This window comes from Hordeum vulgare, chromosome 6H, assembly GCF_904849725.1.
Source record: "Hordeum vulgare subsp. vulgare chromosome 6H, MorexV3_pseudomolecules_assembly, whole genome shotgun sequence".
NCBI lineage: Eukaryota > Viridiplantae > Streptophyta > Magnoliopsida > Poales > Poaceae > Hordeum > Hordeum vulgare.
The window spans coordinates 502,288,606-502,309,257 of NC_058523.1; the positions used below are offsets into that span (position 1 = coordinate 502,288,606).

At 45.5% G+C, this 20,652-nt stretch overlaps 1 protein-coding gene and 1 non-coding gene across 3 annotated transcripts; both read right to left on the bottom strand.

The window, feature by feature from the left end:
- Positions 1 to 1,334: 1,334 nt before the first annotated feature.
- On the bottom strand, positions 1,335 to 1,406 carry TRNAW-CCA. The gene has a single exon. It is a non-coding gene; the product is annotated as a tRNA-Trp (tRNA).
- Positions 1,407 to 2,113: 707 nt separating this feature from the next.
- Positions 2,114 to 3,771, bottom strand: LOC123402736 (ATP synthase delta chain, chloroplastic-like). Of its 2 annotated transcripts, none has more exons than XM_045096688.1 (2): positions 2,931 to 3,771; positions 2,114 to 2,374 (listed from the first exon to the last, which is right to left on the bottom strand). In XM_045096688.1, exon 1 carries the CDS (start codon positions 3,685 to 3,687, stop codon positions 2,938 to 2,940), a length of 750 nt encoding a protein of 249 aa, XP_044952623.1. In that variant the 5' UTR covers positions 3,688 to 3,771; the 3' UTR covers positions 2,114 to 2,374; positions 2,931 to 2,937. The 2 variants fall into 2 exon arrangements, with proteins under 2 accessions (XP_044952623.1, XP_044952624.1); XM_045096689.1 differs by lacking the exon at positions 2,114 to 2,374 and adding an exon at positions 2,631 to 2,808.
- Positions 3,772 to 20,652: the final 16,881 nt, after the last annotated feature.

The following is a 20,652-nucleotide window of genomic DNA, read 5'->3' on the forward strand; positions in this document are numbered from 1 at the left end:
TGCTATGTTTGCTGGTAAAACATTTATCAGACATATATATGCTATGTTTGCCAGAAATGTTTAGTCTGATGTGCCAGAAATGTTTAGTCTGATGTGCCAGAAATATTTAGCCAGAAATGTTGTGCCAGAAATGTTGCAGCTGACAATAATTCATAGGACTGAAAGTGATAGCAAATTCATAGGACTGAAAGTGATAGCATAATGCACTTGATAGAATTGAAACTGACAATAATTCCTTACATAACCCAGTGCATACATGTTCATACACATCACACTCAAACTCACATCACTGAACATCACTTCACTACACTGCCATTTTACCTAGAACTAGACCTAACACAAACACAATGCAAACCATCACAACATTCATATATTTTCCCTTCAGAGCTTCAATTTCTGCATCCTTTTCCTTCAACTGAAGTTGCAGAGCTTCAATTTCTGCATCCTTCTCCTTCAACTGAACTTGCACTGCCTCAATTGCATTTGATTTTGCTTCTTCATGTACAACACCCAGCATTGGACATTCATCATCAACTCCAGCAGCAGAACCTATTCCCCTGAGCCTCCAAACCTCATCCTTCAAATTTCCAATGAGATCACTAAATTTTTTTGGAAGCTCCGGATCATGCCATTCAACATAGCCACACCCACCATGCTATCCATTCAAACAAAATCAATCACAGCAATTAGAAACGGATAGGAGCAGAGGAAGAACAGACATGAACAGCAACAACTTACCATGGCATCCACGCAGGCATAGTATCTCCTCCCGGGATTGTGCTTGCTCCACGAGATCTATCGGGGGGCCTTCCAGGGAGGATTGCAGCGGCACTTCTTCTCCGGCTCGTAAGCTTACCATGGCATCCACGCAGGCATAGTATCTCCTCCCGGGATTGTGCTTGCTCCACGAGATCCATCGGGGGGCCTTCCGGGGAGGATTGCAGCGACACTTCTTCTCCGGCTCGTAAGCTTACCATGGCATCCACGCAGGCATAGTATCTCCTCCCGGGATTGTGCTTGCTCCACGAGATCCATCGGGGGGCCTTCCGGGGAGGATTGCAGCGGCACTTCTTCTCCGGCTCGTAAGCCATTGCGTCCTCCCTGTAGGGCACAGGGGACCTCGACTCCATGCCCCTCCGTCCACTTGCTCGACGGAATCCCGGAGCAGAAGATGCCCACGAAGACCAAGACATCGCACGCCGCCGTCACCGTGCTCTCCCTCACTGACTGCCCTCCGGGATTACCACTTCAGGGTTCGATCTCATCATCGTCTACCAGTTCAAGGTTTTTTTTGGACTTTTTCCAAAAAGGAACCAGTTTAGAATCGGGGGTATTGAACCCGACGTGAATCGAACACGCAACCTTCTGATCTGGAGTCAGACGCGCTACCATTGCGCCACGGATCCGGTGTGCTGATGGTCATTAATTAAGCTATATATCATGCTAATTACACTCAGCCTGGACGTGTTATTTTTGCATATCCTTTGCAGGTTTCGCACATGGTTAAGGAGCCAACGTCTTGTCATATAGTGGGCTTAAACATCTCCCAGATGTCCGAGAAGCCACATGCCTTACTTATGATGATGACCGCCTTGATCACGTCTATAGAAAAACATATTAATATCTAGAGCACTAAATTAGTCTCATAAGATTATTTATGAAATACTCCTCTCTGTAAACTTTTATAAGACCGTTGATCTTACCGCATTTTTCTGTAGAAGCAGGTCAAACTTAAACAAGTTTGACTTAAGAGAAACCTAGAACTCAATTATTTTGGAACGGAGGGAGTAGATAAGTGCATGAATACAATTCACAGAACTCCTTTGAAGGGTGTGGCCATGACTAAAGCAATGCAGGAAGACACAATACTGATTGGGGATGGGACTTCAGAACAATTACACAGCAGAGTGGCAAAGACACAGAACTGCGTACTTGTAGGAGCAGCAGAAGCAAAACAACTGAACAGCTACACCTGACGCCTTTTTGAGTGTAAGCCATGGATGAACACGATGAAACGGAAATACAGAACGCAACATGATCTTGGCTGCCACTTGATAGCAATGCCGGATCCTATACACGTCTACAAACAACTTCATCGGCGGATACATAGCTATACATGTTGTTAAACTTCATTGCCTGAACTTGGAGGAGCGAACTCTGCTATAGTTGAGTATTTTGGGGCATATTGTTATTACAAGATCTCAACAGCACAAAGGCAAAAAAGAAATTACAATGGCTGGCTCCTGCCAAAAAAATGATTTATGTCATTACTATTTTTTGCAGAAAAGAATGCCCTCCTCCCTCCGTCACATCTCCAGGTCTGAAGAAGATCAACGCTCTTATCGGGTGTTGCAAATCCTTGTGACAGCAATTACTGCAAAAGAATGGAAAACCATCACAGGTTAAAATGTTAAATGGATAGTTCTCAAAAGATAAGCCGGCAGTTCACCTAATTTAAACTGAAAGACTGGAACTTCAGGCTTAAGAACATTCTTCTACGAATGCACATTCCTAATGCAGCAAACGTTTGCAGCTGCAAACGCTCAAACTAGTGACATTGGTGTTGATGTGGACTGAATTTATCTGAATTGTAAAGAGATAACGCTCTCCAAGTTACAATGTACTCCGTATAAACAAACACTTGTTGTCGAGGTTATGCAGTGCATATGTGTACATGGACCTTTTGACTCTACTGACAACAATCTAACAAAAAATTGTGTCTCCGTTTCCCCTTTGGTTGTAGTAGTTCCAATCTGATTTGCAGGTTGGTTTCCCTCTTGTGCACAGCACACAGTACAGAAATTTCTCCTGTGAAATTCAAAAGGAGTTGACACAACTACAGATGCTGGAACCAAGTTATGTATTTTAACATTTCACCGGATAATAATGATACAGAAGAAGATGTATAGAGACGGCAGAAAAAAGAGGACCTAAGCATCAGACTTCGAGGTTAACGGAGGGCATCTCCAACTCGGAGGTGATCTCCGCGATCTGCTTGCGGACGCTCATGTCGATGAAGTTGGAGCTGTCGCGGCCGTACTGCACGGTGAATCCGGCGATGAGCTCCGGGTCGAGGCGGGTCTTGATCCGGACGTTGGCGGCGCCGGTGATGTTCTGCACGTGCGTGGCGATCTGCGCGAGGTCCTGCGACTCGAGCTGCACGACGGAGGTGACGACGGCCTCCTCGGTGCCGGTGAGCGCGTTGTAGGCGGTCTCGAACTCGCGCACGATCTGCGGCATCAGGCCCGCGCGGGTGTTGTCGATGACGACGTTGAGGAAGTTGACGGTGTGCGGCTGCAGCTCCGACGACTTGGCGATCTCGTCGATGAGCGCCGTCTTCTCCTCGCGCGGCACGGTGGGGTTGTCGAAGAACTCGGCGATGGCCTCCTCGGCGAAGATCTTCTCCAGCTTCTCCATGTCCGCGACGGTCGCGTCGAGGAGGTCGCTCTCGGCGGCCACCTCCGTGAGCGCGGTCGCGTAGTTCTCGGCCGCGGCCTCGGCGCCGGCGGCCCTGGGCCTGCCGAGGTCGCCGCGGCGGCGGCGGGGCGCGGCCAGGCGGAGGGACGGGAGCCCGCGCGCGACCGCGCAGGCGAAGGAGGCGGCGCGGGGCGCGGCGGCGGACGAGGGCGACGCGGCCGCGGCCGCGGGGCAGAGCGTGACGGAGGAGGCGAGGCGGAGGGCGGCCATGGCTCGCTCGCGCGCGCGCGTCGTGGAGCGTGGGGTGGGGAGTGGTGCGGAGCTGGCTTGGCTGCCTTTGGTAGTTTGGTCTGCTCTCTGGTGGGAAGAGGAGAGAGGGAGAGGGGTTTGGGTGGGGAATGGACGGGCGGGATCCGGTGGCTGCGAGATCGGACGGCGGAGGGGGGCCGTCGGCGTCCCGCGTGGCCGGAGATGTGTGGCCTGCGGTGGGATGAGGTGGATAAGAAATGGATGACCGTGTGCAACGATGACAGGATAGAGGCGGCACCTGGAGATCATCAGGCTTCAGACAGCGGGGTTTTCAGTCACCTGTTTATTCGAATAATTCAGATGTGTATTCATAGGTTTCGAAAAGGAAAATTCAAACAAATTGGACCATGGACTTGCCTGAAGAAATCCCGGCTTTGCGGAAATTTGCGCAAAATATAGAAGGACGAAATTCAGTCACGGGCTGAGCAAACAACACAAATAATTGTGATCTAAAATGAGAAAATTGCAGCAACGCTATCTGGTGTTGTGGATCATCGTATATTTGTTCTTCTTGGTTTATAGGAAGAACAAAGGAGGGAGCTTCTCTCTCTCAAACACACAAAAAAAGGTAGGGAGCTCCCCAGTTCCGTTACATTGAAATGAAACCACCAAGTCATTTTACATCAAAGTCTAGCAGAAACATGAAGCCCCAACAGCCTTTTCTTCCTTTCCTTTTTTTCCAGAGCGCAATCCTACACACATACTCCCTCCGTTCCTAAATATAAGTCTTTTAAGATATTTCATTAGGGGTCTACATACGGAGCAAAATGAGTGAATCTACACTCTAAAGTATGTCTATATACATCCGTATGTAGTTCACTAATGAAACCTCTTTAAAGACTTATATTTAGGAACGGAGGGAGTACATTATATGTGATTTATTTTGGTACACTATTTTTTTAAAGCAATAAAATATGTTGCACTTAAACCTGATGTGCAGCTAGTTTGCTGTTCACTTGCTAGGAATCTGTGCAGGATATAGGAGGAGGCAACTCAGTCCTGGGCTGAACAAAGCAGCACAAATAACCGTATGATCTAAAATGAGAAGATTGCGCCAGCACTATTTGGTCCTATGGATCATTATATATTTTCTGTGTTGCTTTTATAAAAGAACGGTGAAGGGGTTTCACTAAAATGAAACCACCAAGTCTTGTTTACATCACCGTCCAGAAGAAACATAAGGCCTTTTTCTTTTCTTTTTGTTCAGGTTGCAATCTCTTGGGAGATCCTACTTATGTGGGTTGTAAGCAGATGATCGTTTGAGGCCTTTTAAGCAGCTCAAAAGAGGTGCAGAAGCCCACTATCCATTAGGGTTATGACCTAGGATCATTTTGGTCTTTGCATGTGAGTGGATGGGGATGCTTTACCCTCCATCCAGCAGCCACCATCAAGGATGACAAAAATCAGTTCAACCTCCATTGGAGAAGAATAGAGAAACCAAGTGAGAAAGGGAAGACGAGAAAGATTGAAGGAAGAAGCAAAGGGAGCTCCTCCCCAAGGTTGTGATGATTCAGATCCACTATCTTGTCTCCTTCAAGGTGCGGTTCCACCATCTTTGGTGAGATTGTTCCAATCCCTAGCTCCTGAACCCCAAATCATGTTGTGTTCATTCAAGATTCAGTGATCTTGATGTATGAGATCATCGAGTGCTATCTAGAGAAGAAACTTGGTGTATCCCACATTTGATAATAGTGGAAGAGGATTTGGGTGGCTTCGGCCCATGGTTTTCCCCCTCAAGCTGAGGGGTTTTCTACGTAAAAATCCGGTGTCTCTTTTTTTGATGTTTGTTGCTGTCCAGAAAGTCACTCCTGCCACAAGACAATTGTCCGAGGAGCGTCTTGTGTGATGAGTAACATTTTTCCTCCATATATGCTGCCACATATGTTTCCTTCTATGCTAAGCAACGATCCTTGAGTTAGTACATGATGTGATGTACAGATTATTTTGTTTCTGACGCAGTTTTCGGTTAACCACAAGTGCATTTGTGTGTTAATTCCCAACAAAGTGGCATCGGAGCCTTGCCTGCTTAGAAGGTTGCTAATCTCAGTTGCTTGATTGTTGTTGGAAGTGCTGCTCACAAGGGTTGAAGCATTGGTGAATGATATGTATGTGGTTAACCTATCTCCCTCAGTTCCTCTTGCAGGTGATATTCCTCGAAGAGTTTGGTCAAGGAAGGAGGTATCATACAAGCACCTGAAGGTCTTTGGTTGCAGGGCATTTGTACATGTCCCAAGGGACGAAAGATCCAAGCTTGATAGCAAGACAAAGCAGTGCATCTACCTCAGCCAACCGAGTGAAGACTTCGGCTACAGGTTGTGGGATCCAGCCAACAGAAAAATTGTGACAAGCTGGGATTTGATGTTCATTGAGGATGAGACAATAAAAGATATCGGCAAACCAGAGAACACTACAGGAATTAGCTTCTTTGCCGTCTGCCATCACAGACGGCAAAGAAAACTCCTGTCGGCAAAAATTCTGCGTCAGCCTACGACGGCATTGTAGCTTCTTTGCCGTCAGCCTCAACGAAGCGGACGGCAAAGAGCTTTGCCGTCAGCTTTTCATAAGAGCAGTCGGCAAAGATGTCGAGACGGCAGCCGACATGCGTTGCCTCCGTTAGGGGCTAACGGAGGCTTTGCTGTCTGCCTCACCCTCTTCTTTGCCGTCTGCCTCCACCTCCTCCCCCCTCCACTCTTTCCCGTCTGCCTCCACCTCCACTCTTGGCCGTCTGCCTCCACCTCCTCCCCACCTCCACTCTTTGTCGTCTGCCTACCCTGTTGGAATTATGCCCTAGAGGCAATAATAAATATAGTTATTATTATAATTCCTGTATCAAGATAATCGTTTATTATCCATGCTATAATTGTATTGAATGAAGACTCATTTACATGTGTGGATACATAGACAAAACACCGTCCCTAGCAAGCCTCTAGTTGGCTAGCCAGTTGATCAAAGATAGTCAGTGTCTTCTGAATATGAACAAGGTGTTGTTGCTTGATAACTGGATCACGTCATTAGGAGAATCACGTGATGGACTAGACCCAAACTAATAGACGTAGCATGTTGATCGTGTCATTTTGTTGCTACTGTTTTCTGCGTGTCAAGTATTTATTCCTATGACCATGAGATCATATAACTCACTGACACCGGAGGAATGCTTTGTGTGTATCAAACGTCGCAACGTAACTGGGTGACTATAAAGATGCTCTACAGGTATCTCCGAAGGTGTTAGTTGAGTTAGTATGGATCGAGACTGGGATTTGTCACTCCGTCTGACGGAGAGGTATCTCGGGGCCCACTCGGTAATACAACATCACACACAAGCCTTGCAAGCAATGTAACTTAGTGTAAGTTGCGGGATCTTGTATTACGGAACGAGTAAAGAGACTTGCCGATAAAAGAGATTGAAATAGGTATACGGATACCGACGATCGAATCTCGGGCAAGTAACATACCGAAGGACAAAGGGAATGACATACGGGATTATATGAATCCTTGGCACTGAGGTTCAAACGATAAGATCTTCGTAGAATATGTAGGATCCAATATGGGCATCCAGGTCCCGCTATTGGATATTGACCGAGGAGTCTCTCGGGTCATGTCTACATAGTTCTCGAACCCGCAGGGTCTGCACACTTAAGGTTCGACGTTGTTTTATGCGTATTTGAGTTATATGGTTGGTTACCGAATGTTGTTCGGAGTCCTGGATGAGATCACGGGCATCACGAGGGTTTCCGGAATGGTCCGGAAACGAAGATTGATATATAGGATGACCTCATTTGATTACCGGAAGATTTTCGGAGTTACCGGGAATGTACCGGGAATGACGAATGGGTTCCGGGAGTTCACCGGGGGGGGGGGGCAACCCACCCTGGGGAAGCCCATAGGCCTTGAGGGTGGCACACCAGCCCTTAGTGGGCTGGTGGGACAGCCCAAAAGGGCCCTATGCACCAAGAAGAAAAATCAAGAGAAAAAGAAAAAAAAAAGGAGGAGCTGGGAAGGAAGGGGGACTCCCTCCCACCAAACCAAGTCCAACTCGGTTTGGGGGGGGGACTCCTCCCCCCTTGGACTCGGCCGACCCCCTTGGGCTCCTTGAGCCCCAAGGCAAGGTCCCCTCCCTCCCACCTATATATACGGAGGTTTTAGGGCTGATTTGAGACGACTTTTCCACGGCAGCCCGACCACATACCTCCACGGTTTTTCCTCTAGATCGCGTTTCTGCGGAGCTCGGGCGAAGCCCTGCTGAGACAAGGTCATCACCAACCTCCGGAGCGCCGTCACGCTGCCGGAGAACTCTTCTACCTATCCGTCTCTCTTGCTGGATCAAGAAGGCCGAGATCATCATCGAGCTGTACGTGTGCTGAACGCGGAGGTGCCGTCCGTTCGGTACTAGATCGTGGGACTGATCGCGGGATTGTTCGCGGGGCGGATCGAGGGACGTGAGGACGTTCCACTACATCAACCGCGTTCACTAACGCTTCTGCTGTACGATCTACAAGGGTACGTAGATCACTCATCCCCTCTCGTAGATGGACATCACCATGATAGGTCTTCGTGCGCGTAGGAAATTTTTTGTTTCCCATGCGACGTTCCCCAACAGTGGCATCATGAGCTAGGTTCATGCGTAGATGTCTTCTCGAGTAGAACACAAAAGTTTTTGTGGGCGGTGATGTGCGTTTTGCTGCCCTCCTTAGTCTTTTCTTGATTCCGCGGTATTGTTGGATTGAAGCGGCTTGGACCGACATTACTCGTACGCTTACGAGAGACTGGTTTCATCGTTACGAGTAACTCCGTTGCTCAAAGATGACTGGCAAGTGTCGATTTCTCCAACTTTAGTTGAATCGGATTTGACCGAGGAGGTCCTTGGATGAGGTTAAATAGAAACTCATATATCTCCGTTGTGGTGTTTGCGTAAGTAAGATGCGATCCTACTAGATATCCATGGTCACCACGTAAAACATGCAACAACAAAATTAGAGGACGTCTAACTTGTTTTTGCGGGGTATGCTTGTGATGTGATATGGCCAATGATGTGATGGTATATATTGGATGTATGAGATGATCATGTTGTAATAGAAATATCGACTTGCACGTCGATGGTACGGCAACCGGCAGGAGCCATAGGGTTGTCTTTATACTAACGTGTGTGCTTGCAGATGCGTTTACTATTTTGCTAGGATGTAGCTTTAGTAGTAATAGCATGAGTAGCACGACATCCCCGATGGCAACACGTTGATGGAGATCATGGTGTTGCACCGGTGACAAGAAGATCGTGCCGGTGCTTTGGTGATGGAGATCAAGAAGCACGTGATGATGGCCATATCATGTCACTTATGAACATGTGATGTTAATCCTTTTATGCACCTTATTTTGCTTAGAACGACGGTAGCATTATGAGGTGATCTCTCACTAAAATTTCAAGATGAAATTGTGTTCTCCCCGACTGTGCACCGTTGCTACAGTTCGTCGTTTTGAGACACCACGTGATGATCGGGTGTGATAGACTCAACGTTCACATACAACGGGTGCAAAACAGTTGCGCACACGGAACACTCGGGTTAAGCTTGACGAGCCTAGCATGTGCAGACATGGCCTCGGAACACATGAGACCGAAAGGTCGATCATGAATCATATAGATGATATGATTAGCATAGGGATGCTTACCACTGAAACTATACTCAATTCACGTGATGATCGGACTTGAGCTAGTGTAAGTGGATCATGAACCACTCAAATGACTAGAGAGATGTACTTTTTGAGTGGGAGTTTAGCGAATAATTTGATTAAGTTAAACTCTAATTATCTTGAACATAGTCTAAGTCCACTTTGAATATATTTGTATTGTAGATCATGGCTCACGCGACAGTCATCCTGAATTTTAATACGTTCCTAGAGAAAGCTAAGTTGAAAGATGATGGAAACAACTTTGTAGACTGGGCTCGTAATCTTAAGCTAATCTTACAAGCTGGGAAGAAGGATTATGTCCTTAATGCTGCATTAGGAGATGAACCACCCGCTACGGCTGATCAGGATGTTAAGAACGCTTGGTTAGCACGTAAGGAGGACTACTCAATAGTTCAATGTGCAGTCTTGTATGGCTTAGAACCGGGACTTCAACGTCGCTTTGAGCGTCATGGAGCATTTGAGATGTTCCAGGAGTTGGAGTTTATCTTTCAGAAGAACGCCCGGATCGAGAGGTATGAGACCTCCGATAAATTCTATGCTTGCAAGATGGAGGAAAACTCAACTGTCAGTGAACATGTGCTCAAAATGTCTGGGTACTCAAACCGTCTAGCTGAGCTGGGGATTGAACTCCCGCAAGAAGCTATCACTGACAGAATCCTTCAATCACTGCCGCCAAGCTATAAAGGCTTTGTGTTGAACTACAACATGCAAGGGATGAACAAGTCTCCCGGCGAGTTGTTTGCGATGCTGAAAGTCGCAGAGTCTGAACTCCGTAAAGAGCATCAAGTGTTGATGGTGAATAAGACCACTAGTTTCAAGAGAAACGGCAAAGGCAAGAAGGGCAATTCGAAGAAGAGCGGCAAGCCTGTTGCCAATCCGACGAAGAAACCCAAAGCTGGACCTAAGCCGGAAACGGAGTGTTACTGTTGCAAGGGTATGGGTCACTGGAAGCGCAATTGCCCCAAGTATCTGGCAGGTAAGAAGGCGCGCAAAGAAAAATCAGGTATATACATGTTATTGATGTGTACTTAACCGGCTCTCGTAGTAGTGCCTGGGTATTCGATACCGGTTCTATTGCTCATATTTGCAACTCGAAACAGGAACTGCGGAATAGGCGAAGGCTGGCGAAAGATGAAGTGACGATGCGCGTAGGAAATGGTTCCAAGGTTGATGCAATCGCCGTCGGCACAGTGTCACTTCAGTTACCGTCAGGATTAGTGATGAACTTAAATCATTGTTATTTAGTGCCTGCGTTGAGCATGAACATTATATCTGGATCTTGTTTATTGCGAGACGGTTACTCTTTTAAGTCAGAGAATAATGGTTGTTCTATTTCTATGAGTAACATCTTTTATGGTCATGCACCGAATGTGAGAGGATTTTTCATATTGAATCTTGATAGCGATACGCATATACATAACATTGAGACCAAAAGAGTTAGAGTTAACAATGATAGCGCCATATTTTTGTGGCACTGCCGCTTAGGTCATATTGGTGTAAAGCGCATGAAGAAACTCCATGCTGATGGACTTTTGGATTCACTTGACACGTGCGAACCATGCCTCATGGGCAAGATGACTAAGACTCCGTTCTCAGGAACAATGGAGCGTGCAAGTGACTTGTTGGAAATCATACATACCGATGTGTGTGGTCCGATGAGCGTGGAGGCACGCGGCGGATATCGTTATTTTCTCACCTTCACTGACGATTTAAGTAGATATGGTTATGTCTACTTGATGAAGCACAAGTCTGAAACATTTGAAAAGTTCAAGCAATTTCAGAGTGAAGTGGAAAATCATCGTAATAAGAAGATCAAGTTCCTGCGGTCTGATCGTGGGGGTGAATATCTGAGTTTCGAGTTTGGTGCTCACTTAAGACAATGTGGAATTGTTTCACAGTTAACACCGCCTGGAACACCACAGCGTAATGGTGTGTCCGAACGTCGTAATCGTACTCTATTAGAGATGGTGCGATCTATGATGTCTCTTACTGATTTGCCGTTATCATTTTGGGGCTATGCATTAGAAACAACTGCATTCACTTTAAATAGGGCACCATCAAAATCCGTTGAGACGACACCATACGAACTGTGGTATGGCAAAAGACCAAAGTTGTCGTTTCTTAAAGTTTGGGGATGTGATGCTTATGTCAAAAAGCTTCAGCCTGAAAAGCTGGAACCCAAAGCGGAAAAGTGCGTCTTCATAGGTTACCCAAAAGAGACAGTTGGGTACACCTTCTATCTCAAATCCGAGGGCAAAGTGTTTGTTGCTAAAAACGGAGCTTTTCTCGAGAAGGAGTTTCTCTCGAGAGAATTGAGTGGGAGGAAGATAGAACTTGACGAGGTTGTCGAACTTCTCATCCCTCTGGATGGTGGCGCAGGGCAAGGGGAAACCTCTGTCATTGCAACGCCGGTTGAGGAGGAAGTTAATGATGATGATCATGAAACTTCAGTTCAAGTTTCTGTCGAACCACGCAGGTCGACGAGACCACGTGCTGCTCCAGAGTGGTACGGTAATCCCGTCTTATCAATCATGTTGTTAGACAACAATGAACGTGCGAATTATGAAGAAGCAATGGTGGGCCCAGATTCCAACAAATGGCTGGAAGCCATGAAGTCCGAGATAGGATCCATGTATGAGAACAAAGTGTGGACTTTGGAGGTATTGCCTGAGGGCCGCAAGGCCATTCAGAACAAATGGATCTTTAAGAGGAAGACGGACGCTGACGGTAATGTGACCGTTTATAAAGCTCGACTTGTGGCAAAGGGTTTTTCACAAGTTCAAGGAGTTGACTACGATGAGACTTTCTCACCCGTAGCGATGCTTAAGTCCGTCAGAATCATGTTAGCAATAGCTGCATTTTTCGATTATGAAATCTGGCAGATGGATGTCAAACGGCGTTCCTTAACGGTTTCCTTAAGGAAGAGTTGTATATGATACAACCCGAAGGTTTTGTCGATCCTAAGAATGCTAACAAGGTGTGCAAGCTCCAGCGATCCATTTATGGACTGGTGCAAGCATCTCGGAGTTGGAACAAACGCTTTGATGAGGTGATCAAAGCATTTGGGTTTATACAAGTGGTTGGAGAATCTTGTATTTACAAGAAAGTGAGTGGGAGCTCTGTGGCGTTTCTAATATTATATGTGGATGACATATTAGTGATTGGAAACAACGTAGAGTTTTTAGAGAGCATAAAGGATTACTTGAATAAAAGTTTCTCTATGAAGGACCTAGGAGAAGCTGCTTACATTCTAGGCATTAAGATCTATAGGGATAGATCAAAACGCCTGATAGGACTTTCACAAAGCACATACCTTGATAAAGTTTTGAAGAGGTTCAAAATGGAACAGTCCAAGAAAGGGTTCTTGCCAGTTCTACAAGGTACGAGATTGAGTAAGACTCAGTGCCCAGCAACTGATGAAGATAGAGAGCATATGCGCTCCGTCCCCTATGCTTCAACCATAGGTTCTATCATGTATGCGATGCTGTGCACTAGACCGGATGTTAGCCTGGCCATAAGTATGGCAGGTAGGTTCCAGAGTAATCTAGGAGTGGATCACTGGACAGCGGTCAAGAATATCCTGAAGTACCTGAAAAGGACTAAGGAGATGTTTCTCGTGTATGGAGGTGACGAAGAGCTCGCCGTAAAAGGTTACATTGATGCAAGATTTGACACAGATCCGGACGACTCTAAGTCGCAAACCGGATACGTATTTATTCTTAATGGGGGTGCAGTAAGCTGGTGCAGTTCCAAGCAAAGCGTCGTAGCAGTTTCTACATGTGAAGCAGAGTACATGGCTGCCTCGGAGGCGGCTAAGGAGGGTGTCTGGATGAAGCAGTTCATGACGGATCTTGGAGTGGTGCCAAGCGCACTGAATCCAATAACCTTGTTCTGTGACAACACTGGTGCCATTGCCTTAGCAAAGGAACCGCGGTTTCACAAGAAGACCAGACACATCAAACGACGCTTCAACCTCATCCGCGACTACGTCGAGGGAGAGGACGTGAATATATGCAAAGTGCACACGGATCTGAATGTAGCAGACCCGCTGACTAAACCTCTTCCACGGCCAAAACATGATCAACACCAGAACTGTATGGGTGTTAGATTTATTACAATGTACTTCACATGGTGATGTGAGGGCTAGATTATTGACTCTAGTGCAAGTGGGAGACTGTTGGAATTATGCCCTAGAGGCAATAATAAATATAGTTATTATTATAATTCCTGTATCAAGATAATCGTTTATTATCCATGCTATAATTGTATTGAATGAAGACTCATTTACATGTGTGGATACATAGACAAAACACCGTCCCTAGCAAGCCTCTAGTTGGCTAGCCAGTTGATCAAAGATAGTCAGTGTCTTCTGAATATGAACAAGGTGTTGTTGCTTGATAACTGGATCACGTCATTAGGAGAATCACGTGATGGACTAGACCCAAACTAATAGACGTAGCATGTTGATCGTGTCATTTTGTTGCTACTGTTTTCTGCGTGTCAAGTATTTATTCCTATGACCATGAGATCATATAACTCACTGACACCGGAGGAATGCTTTGTGTGTATCAAACGTCGCAACGTAACTGGGTGACTATAAAGATGCTCTACAGGTATCTCCGAAGGTGTTAGTTGAGTTAGTATGGATCGAGACTGGGATTTGTCACTCCGTGTGACGGAGAGGTATCTCGGGGCCCACTCGGTAATACAACATCACACACAAGCCTTGCAAGCAATGTAACTTAGTGTAAGTTGTGGGATCTTGTATTACGGAACGAGTAAAGAGACTTGCCGATAAACGAGATTGAAATAGGTATACGGATACCGACGATCGAATCTCGGGCAAGTAACATACCGAAGGACAAAGGGAATGACATACGGGATTATATGAATCCTTGGCACTGAGGTTCAAACGATAAGATCTTCGTAGAATATGTAGGATCCAATATGGGCATCCAGGTCCCGCTATTGGATATTGACCGAGGAGTCTCTCGGGTCATGTCTACATAGTTCTCGAACCCGCAGGGTCTGCACACTTAAGGTTCGACGTTGTTTTATGCGTATTTGAGTTATATGGTTGGTTACCGAATGTTGTTCGGAGTCCCGGATGAGATCACGGACGTCACGAGGGTTTCCGGAATGGTCCGGAAACGAAGATTGATATATAGGATGACCTCATTTGATTATCGGAAGATTTTCGGAGTTACCGGGAATGTACCGGGAATGACGAATGGGTTCCGGGAGTTCACCGGGGGGGGGGGGGGCAACCCACCCCGCGGAAGCCCATAGGCCTTGAGGGTGGCACACCAGCCCTTAGTGGGCTGGTGGGACAGCCCAAAAGGGCCCTATGCGCCAAGAAGAAAAAATCAAGAGAAAAAGAAAAAAAAAAGGAGGAGGTGGGAAGGAAGGGGGACTCCCTCCCACCAAACCAAGTCCAACTCGGTTTGGGGGTGCGGGAGTCCTCCCCCCTTGGACTCGGCCGACCCCCTTGGGGCTCCTTGAGCCCCAAGGCAAGGTCCCCTCCCTCCCACCTATATATACGGAGGTTTTAGGGCTGATTTGAGACGACTTTTCCACGGCAGCCCGACCACATACCTCCACGGTTTTTCCTCTAGATCACGTTTCTGCAGAGCTCAGGCGGAGCCTTGCTGAGACAAGGTTATCACCAACCTCCGGAGCGCCGTCACACTGCCGGAGAACTCTTCTACCTCTCCGTCTCTCTTGCTGGATCAAGAAGGCCGAGATCATCGTCGAGCTGTACGTGTGCTGAACGCGGAGGTGCCGTCCTTTCGGTACTGGATCGTGGGACTGATCGCGGGATTGTTCGCGGGGCGGATCGAGGGACGTGAGGACGTTCCACTACATCAACCGCGTTCACTAACGCTTATGTTGTACGATCTACAAGGGTACGTAGATCACTCATCCCCTCTCGTAGATGGACATCACCATGATAGGTCTTCGTGCGCGTAGGAAATTTTTTGTTTCCCATGCGACGTTCCCCAACATACCCCTCTTCCCCCCCTCCTCTGTGCCCTCTTCTTTGCCGTCTGCCCCCCCAGGAAGCAGACGACAAAGAGACTATATGGACACCCAGGGAGCACAGCTGGGTGCCAAATGGCACCTCTGCCGTCGGTCAGCTGATGGCAAAGGCCTTTGCCATCAGCTGACAGACGGCAAAGAGCCTATATTGTCACATTTTTGTTTATTTTTTCTATTTCACATCACATATATATATAATTCATAGCACATATATGATAAATAGGTCACGACACATATATGATATACATATAAAGCTCATCAATGCCATTTGTTCATCAACGTACATCCAATATATCAAAAGAACCAACACATACAAAGTTTCATCCATATATACATACATATAGTTGCACATATATTGTTCATCCATATATACATATACATATAGTTCCACATTGTTCATCAACTCAAATAAAAACGGGAACTAAAGCACTCCAATGCCACCTTCCATGCATGTAGTACATCCAATCTGCAAAATGGGAATAAGAAAGTCAAAAGAAGAAGAACAACAATATATATATATGACAAATAAGCTAAATTGAAGAAAAAAGAGAAGAAGCAAGAAGAGAAGAAGGAGAAGAAAAAACAAGAATAAGGAGGACGAGGAGGAGGAGGATGAGGAGAAGGAGAAGGAGGAGGAGAATAGGAGAAGAAGAAGGAGAAGAAGAGGAGAAGAAGGAGGGAATAATAAGGAGAATAAGGAGGGATCCTTCTCCTCCTTCTCCTTCTTCTCTTCTTCTTCTCCTCATTCTCCTTCTCCTTCTCTTCTCTTTCTCTTCTTCTTTTTCTTCTTCCTTTTCATTTCTCCTCTTCTCCTCTTCTAGGAGCTAAATTAGCTAACTATGTCTTTTTGGAGCTAAATGGGCTAATTATGTCATTACAGAGGAAAAGAAGCTAAGTATATAATATTAATGAGCTAACCAAGGTTCTTATGCCATTTTGAGCTTATAATGTCTTTTTGGAGCTAAATGGGCTAATTATGTCATTTTTGGGAAAATTAAGGCAAGGAGAATATGAAAGAGGAGAAGAAAGAGGAGGAGAAGAAGAAGAAGAAGAAATAAAGAAGAAGGAGGAGAAGGAGGAGGAGGAGGAGGAGAAGGACTAGAAGGTCCTTGGCCTTCTCCTCTTCCTCCTCCTCCTCCTCCTTCTTCTCTTCTTCTTCTCCTCCTCCTTCTTCTCCTTCTCCTTCTCTTCTCTTTCTCTTCTTATTTTTGTTGTTCCTTTTCATTTCTCCTCTTCTCCTCTTCTTGGATCTCAATTAGCTAACCATGTCTTTTTGGAGCTAAATGGGCTAATTATCCCATTTTAGAGGAAAACAAGCTAAGTGTATAATATTAATGAGCTAACCAAGGTTCTTATGCCATTTTGAGGTTATTATGTCTTTTTGGAGCTAAATGGGCTAATTATGTCATTGTTGGGGAAATTAAGGCAAGGAGAATATGAAAGAGGAGAAGAAAGAGGAGGAGGAGAAGAAGAAGAAATAAAGAAGAAGGAGGAGAAGGACTAGAAGGTCCTTGGCCTTCTCCTCCTCCTCCTCCTTCTCCTTCTTCTCTTCTTCTTCTTCTCCTCCTTCTTCTCCTTCTCCTTCTCTTCTCTTTCTCTTCTTCTTTTTGTTCTTCCTTTTCATTTCTCCTCTTCTCCTCTTCTTGGAGCTCAATTAGCTAACTATGTCTTTTTGGAGCTAAATGGGCTAATTATGTCATTATAGAGGAAAACAAGCTAAGTATATAATATTAATGAGCTAACCAAGGTTCTTATGCCATTTTGAGGTTATTATGGCATTTTGTAGCTAAATGGGCTAATTATGTCATTGTTGGGGAAATTAAGGCAAGGAGAATATGAAAGAGGAGAAGAAAGAGGAGGAGGAGGAGAAGAAGAAGAAATAAAGAAGAAGGAGGATAAGGAGGAGGAGGAGGAGAAGGACTAGAAGGTCCTTGGCCTTCTCCTCCTTCTCCTTCTTCTCTTCTTCTTCTCCTCCTCCTTCTTCTCCTTCTCCTTCTCTTCTCTTTCTCTTCTTCTTTTTGTTCTTCTTTTTCATTTCTCCTATTCTCCTCTTCTTGGAGCTAAATTAGCTAACTATGTATTTTTGGAGCTAAATGGTCTAATTATGTCATTATAGAGGAAAACAAGCTAAGTATATAATATTAATGAGCTAACCAAGGTTCTTATTCCATTTTGAGCTTATAATGTCTTTTTGGAGCTAAATGGGCTAATTATGTCATTTTTGGGGAAATTGAGGCAAGAGGAGAATAAAGAGGAGGAGGAGGAGAAGAAGAAGAAATAAAGAAGAAGGAGGAGAAGTAGGAGGAGGAGAAGAAGTACTAGAAGGTCCTTGGCATTCTCTTCCTTCTCCTCCTCCTCCTCCTCCTTCTCGTTCTTCTCTTCTTCTTCTCCTCCTCCTTCTTCTCGTTCTCCTTCTCTTCTCTTTCTCTTCTTCTTTTTGTTCTTCCTTTTCATTTCTCCTCTTCTCCTCTTCTTGGAGCTCAATTAGCTAACCATGTCTTTTTGGAGCTAAATGGTCTAATTATCCCATTTTAGAGTAAAACAAGCTAAGTACATAATATTAATGAGCTAACCAAGGTTCTTATGCCATTTTGAGCTTATAATGTCTTTTTGGAGCTAAATGGGCTAATTATGTCATTGTTGGGGATATTAAGGCAAGGAGAATATGAAAGAGGAGAATAAAGAGGAGGAGGAGGAGAAGAAGAAGAAATAAAGAAGGAGGAGAAGGAGGAGGAGGAGGAGAAGGACTAGAAGGTCCTTGGCCTTCTCCTCCTCCTCCTCCTCCTCCTTCTCCTTCTTCTCTTCTTATTCTCCTCCTCCTTCTTCTCCTTCTCCTTCTCTTCTCCTTCTCTTCTTCTTTTTGTTCTTCCTTTTCATTTCTCCTCTTCTCCTCTTCTTGGAGCTCAATTAGCTATCTATGTCTTTTTGGAGCTAAATAGGCTAATTATGTCATTATAGAGGAAAACAAGCTAAGTATATAATATTAATGAGCTAAACAAGCTTTGTCTTCCCATCTATGTCGAACAATGTACCAAAAATAGCCTCTCCGGTATTATTTTCAGTGTGCATCATGTCAATATTGTGTGGAAGAAGGAGGCCTTTGAAGTAAGGCAGATCCCAGAAGTATGGCTTGTGAGTCGAGGCGTGTTTTGAATTATACCCCTTGAAATACCCTGGACGCTCTGGATCAGGCTCGAGGGCGTTTAACTGATCCAGGATGTGTTGGCCTATCAACGCAGGTGGTGCCAAGTTTTTGACAACTTTACCTTTGGTAAAGTTCTTCTTGTCTTTTCTGAACTGATGGTCAGGATCCAGGAACTGTCTATGCAAGTCAAAGAAAGAATACTTCCGACCCTCCTGCAACCAATGAAACTGAAGAGCTGCCTTGCATTGGGGGCACGGGAACCTTCCATGCACACACCATCGAGAGAATAGTGCATACGCCAGCAAGTCATGCATAGAGTACATGTACCACACATGCATTTTGAAGTTTTGTTTTCTAGCGGCATCGTATGTCTTGACCCCATTATCCCAAGCTTCTTCCAATTCATCCTTAAGCGGCTGCAGGTACACATTCATATTCTTCCCCGGATAATTGGGCCCTGGAATTATCAACATTAGAAATATGTTCTTTCTTTGCATAATCTGTCCGGGGGGGGGGGAGATTGAGTGGAATGACAAATACAGGCCAACAACTATATTTGGTTGCTGTCATGCCGAAGGGATTAAAACCATCTGTGGCGATGCAGACTTGAGGATTCCTTGGATCCGCCGCTTTATCCTGATGCAATCCATCGAAATGTTTCCACGCTTCCCCATCCGATGTGTGTACCACAATCTTATTCCCATCCGCATCTAGTTCGGTTCTTTTGCCCAATTTGTGCCATGTCATCTGTCTGGCTGTCTCTTCGACCATGAAAAGACATTGAAGTCTTGGTACGATTGGCATATACCGAAGAACACTAACTGCGATTTTGGTCTGTCTCTTCTCACCCATACCATTGTCTACCACAAGATACCTGCAAGACTCGCAATTGGGACAATAGTCCAAGTGTGCATACTCCTTCCTAAATAAGACACATCCTTTCTCACATGCATCTATCTTCTCATAGGGCATCTTAAGTACATGAACTATTTTGTCCGACTGGTACAGGTTTGCAGGCATGACATGACCTTTGGGTAGGAAGCGTCGAAATAGTGTCATCATCACGTCGTAGCATTCTCTTCCCAAGTTGAACTGAGCCTTCAGAGCCATTACTTCTGCAATTGCATCCAGCTGACAGAGCTCAGTGTGCTCACGGAGAGGACGTTTTGAAGACTCCAACATTTCATAAAAGACCTTTGCAGATTCCTCCATCTCATCTTCCGAATCCCGAGCATCATCAAAGTCTTGCACCATGTCTTCGATCCCGGTACCATGCTCGTCGGTGCCACGACGGACCACCTCAGCTCTTGTGCGTTGTATAGACTCACCATGAAATGTCCACACCGTATAATTAGGCTTAAAACCCCTCCTCTACAGGTGTTTAATCATTACAGCCTTTGTCGTCTTTTTATAGTTGTCGCATCCAGGACAGGAGCAATAGTTTATTTCCTGGCCATTTGCGAATGCGGCTTTCACAAATTCCTTTGTTTTTACAAACCATTCTTTCGTCATCTCTTTCTGACTAGGGTGACCGGTATACATCCACGCACGATCACTCATCTTGCCTAGCTACTAAAGACAGAAGAAATATATTTATATATAATTTAGCATTTATATTCATCGGTTAATCAGGTTCGCCATTTTTATTACGTCCAGGCAACCTACACGCTAATAGGTAAAGATAGGTCCTAATCCCACCCGAGTATGTGTAGATTGGGTTCGTTTTCCCATGCTCTGCTCCGGATCCAACGCAAAATTTCGGCAGCACCTCCCCACAGAGAGGATGTGCATCCACAGAACAATAGGGAGGCACTGACGGAATTCCGCATCGAATCCAGAGCACAACATACGGGAAAACGAACCCAATCTACACGCACTCGGGCTGTCCATGGATAATGTTGGACAATTCGAAAGGATGGCGGTTATAAATATGCAAAGACATGCATATTTATAGATGTCGCCCTTCCAAACGGGAGACGCATACTGGTCACGCATACTGATAAATTAATTTAATTACCTAAATCTAGAAAGTTTCATCCGGAAACAGAGTCACGGTAAAT

Excerpts from the sequence above, each read along its gene's own strand:
- LOC123402736 (XM_045096688.1), bottom strand. The coding sequence starts at position 3,687 with ATGGCCGCCCTCCGCCTCGCCTCCTCCGTCACGCTCTGCCCCGCGGCC.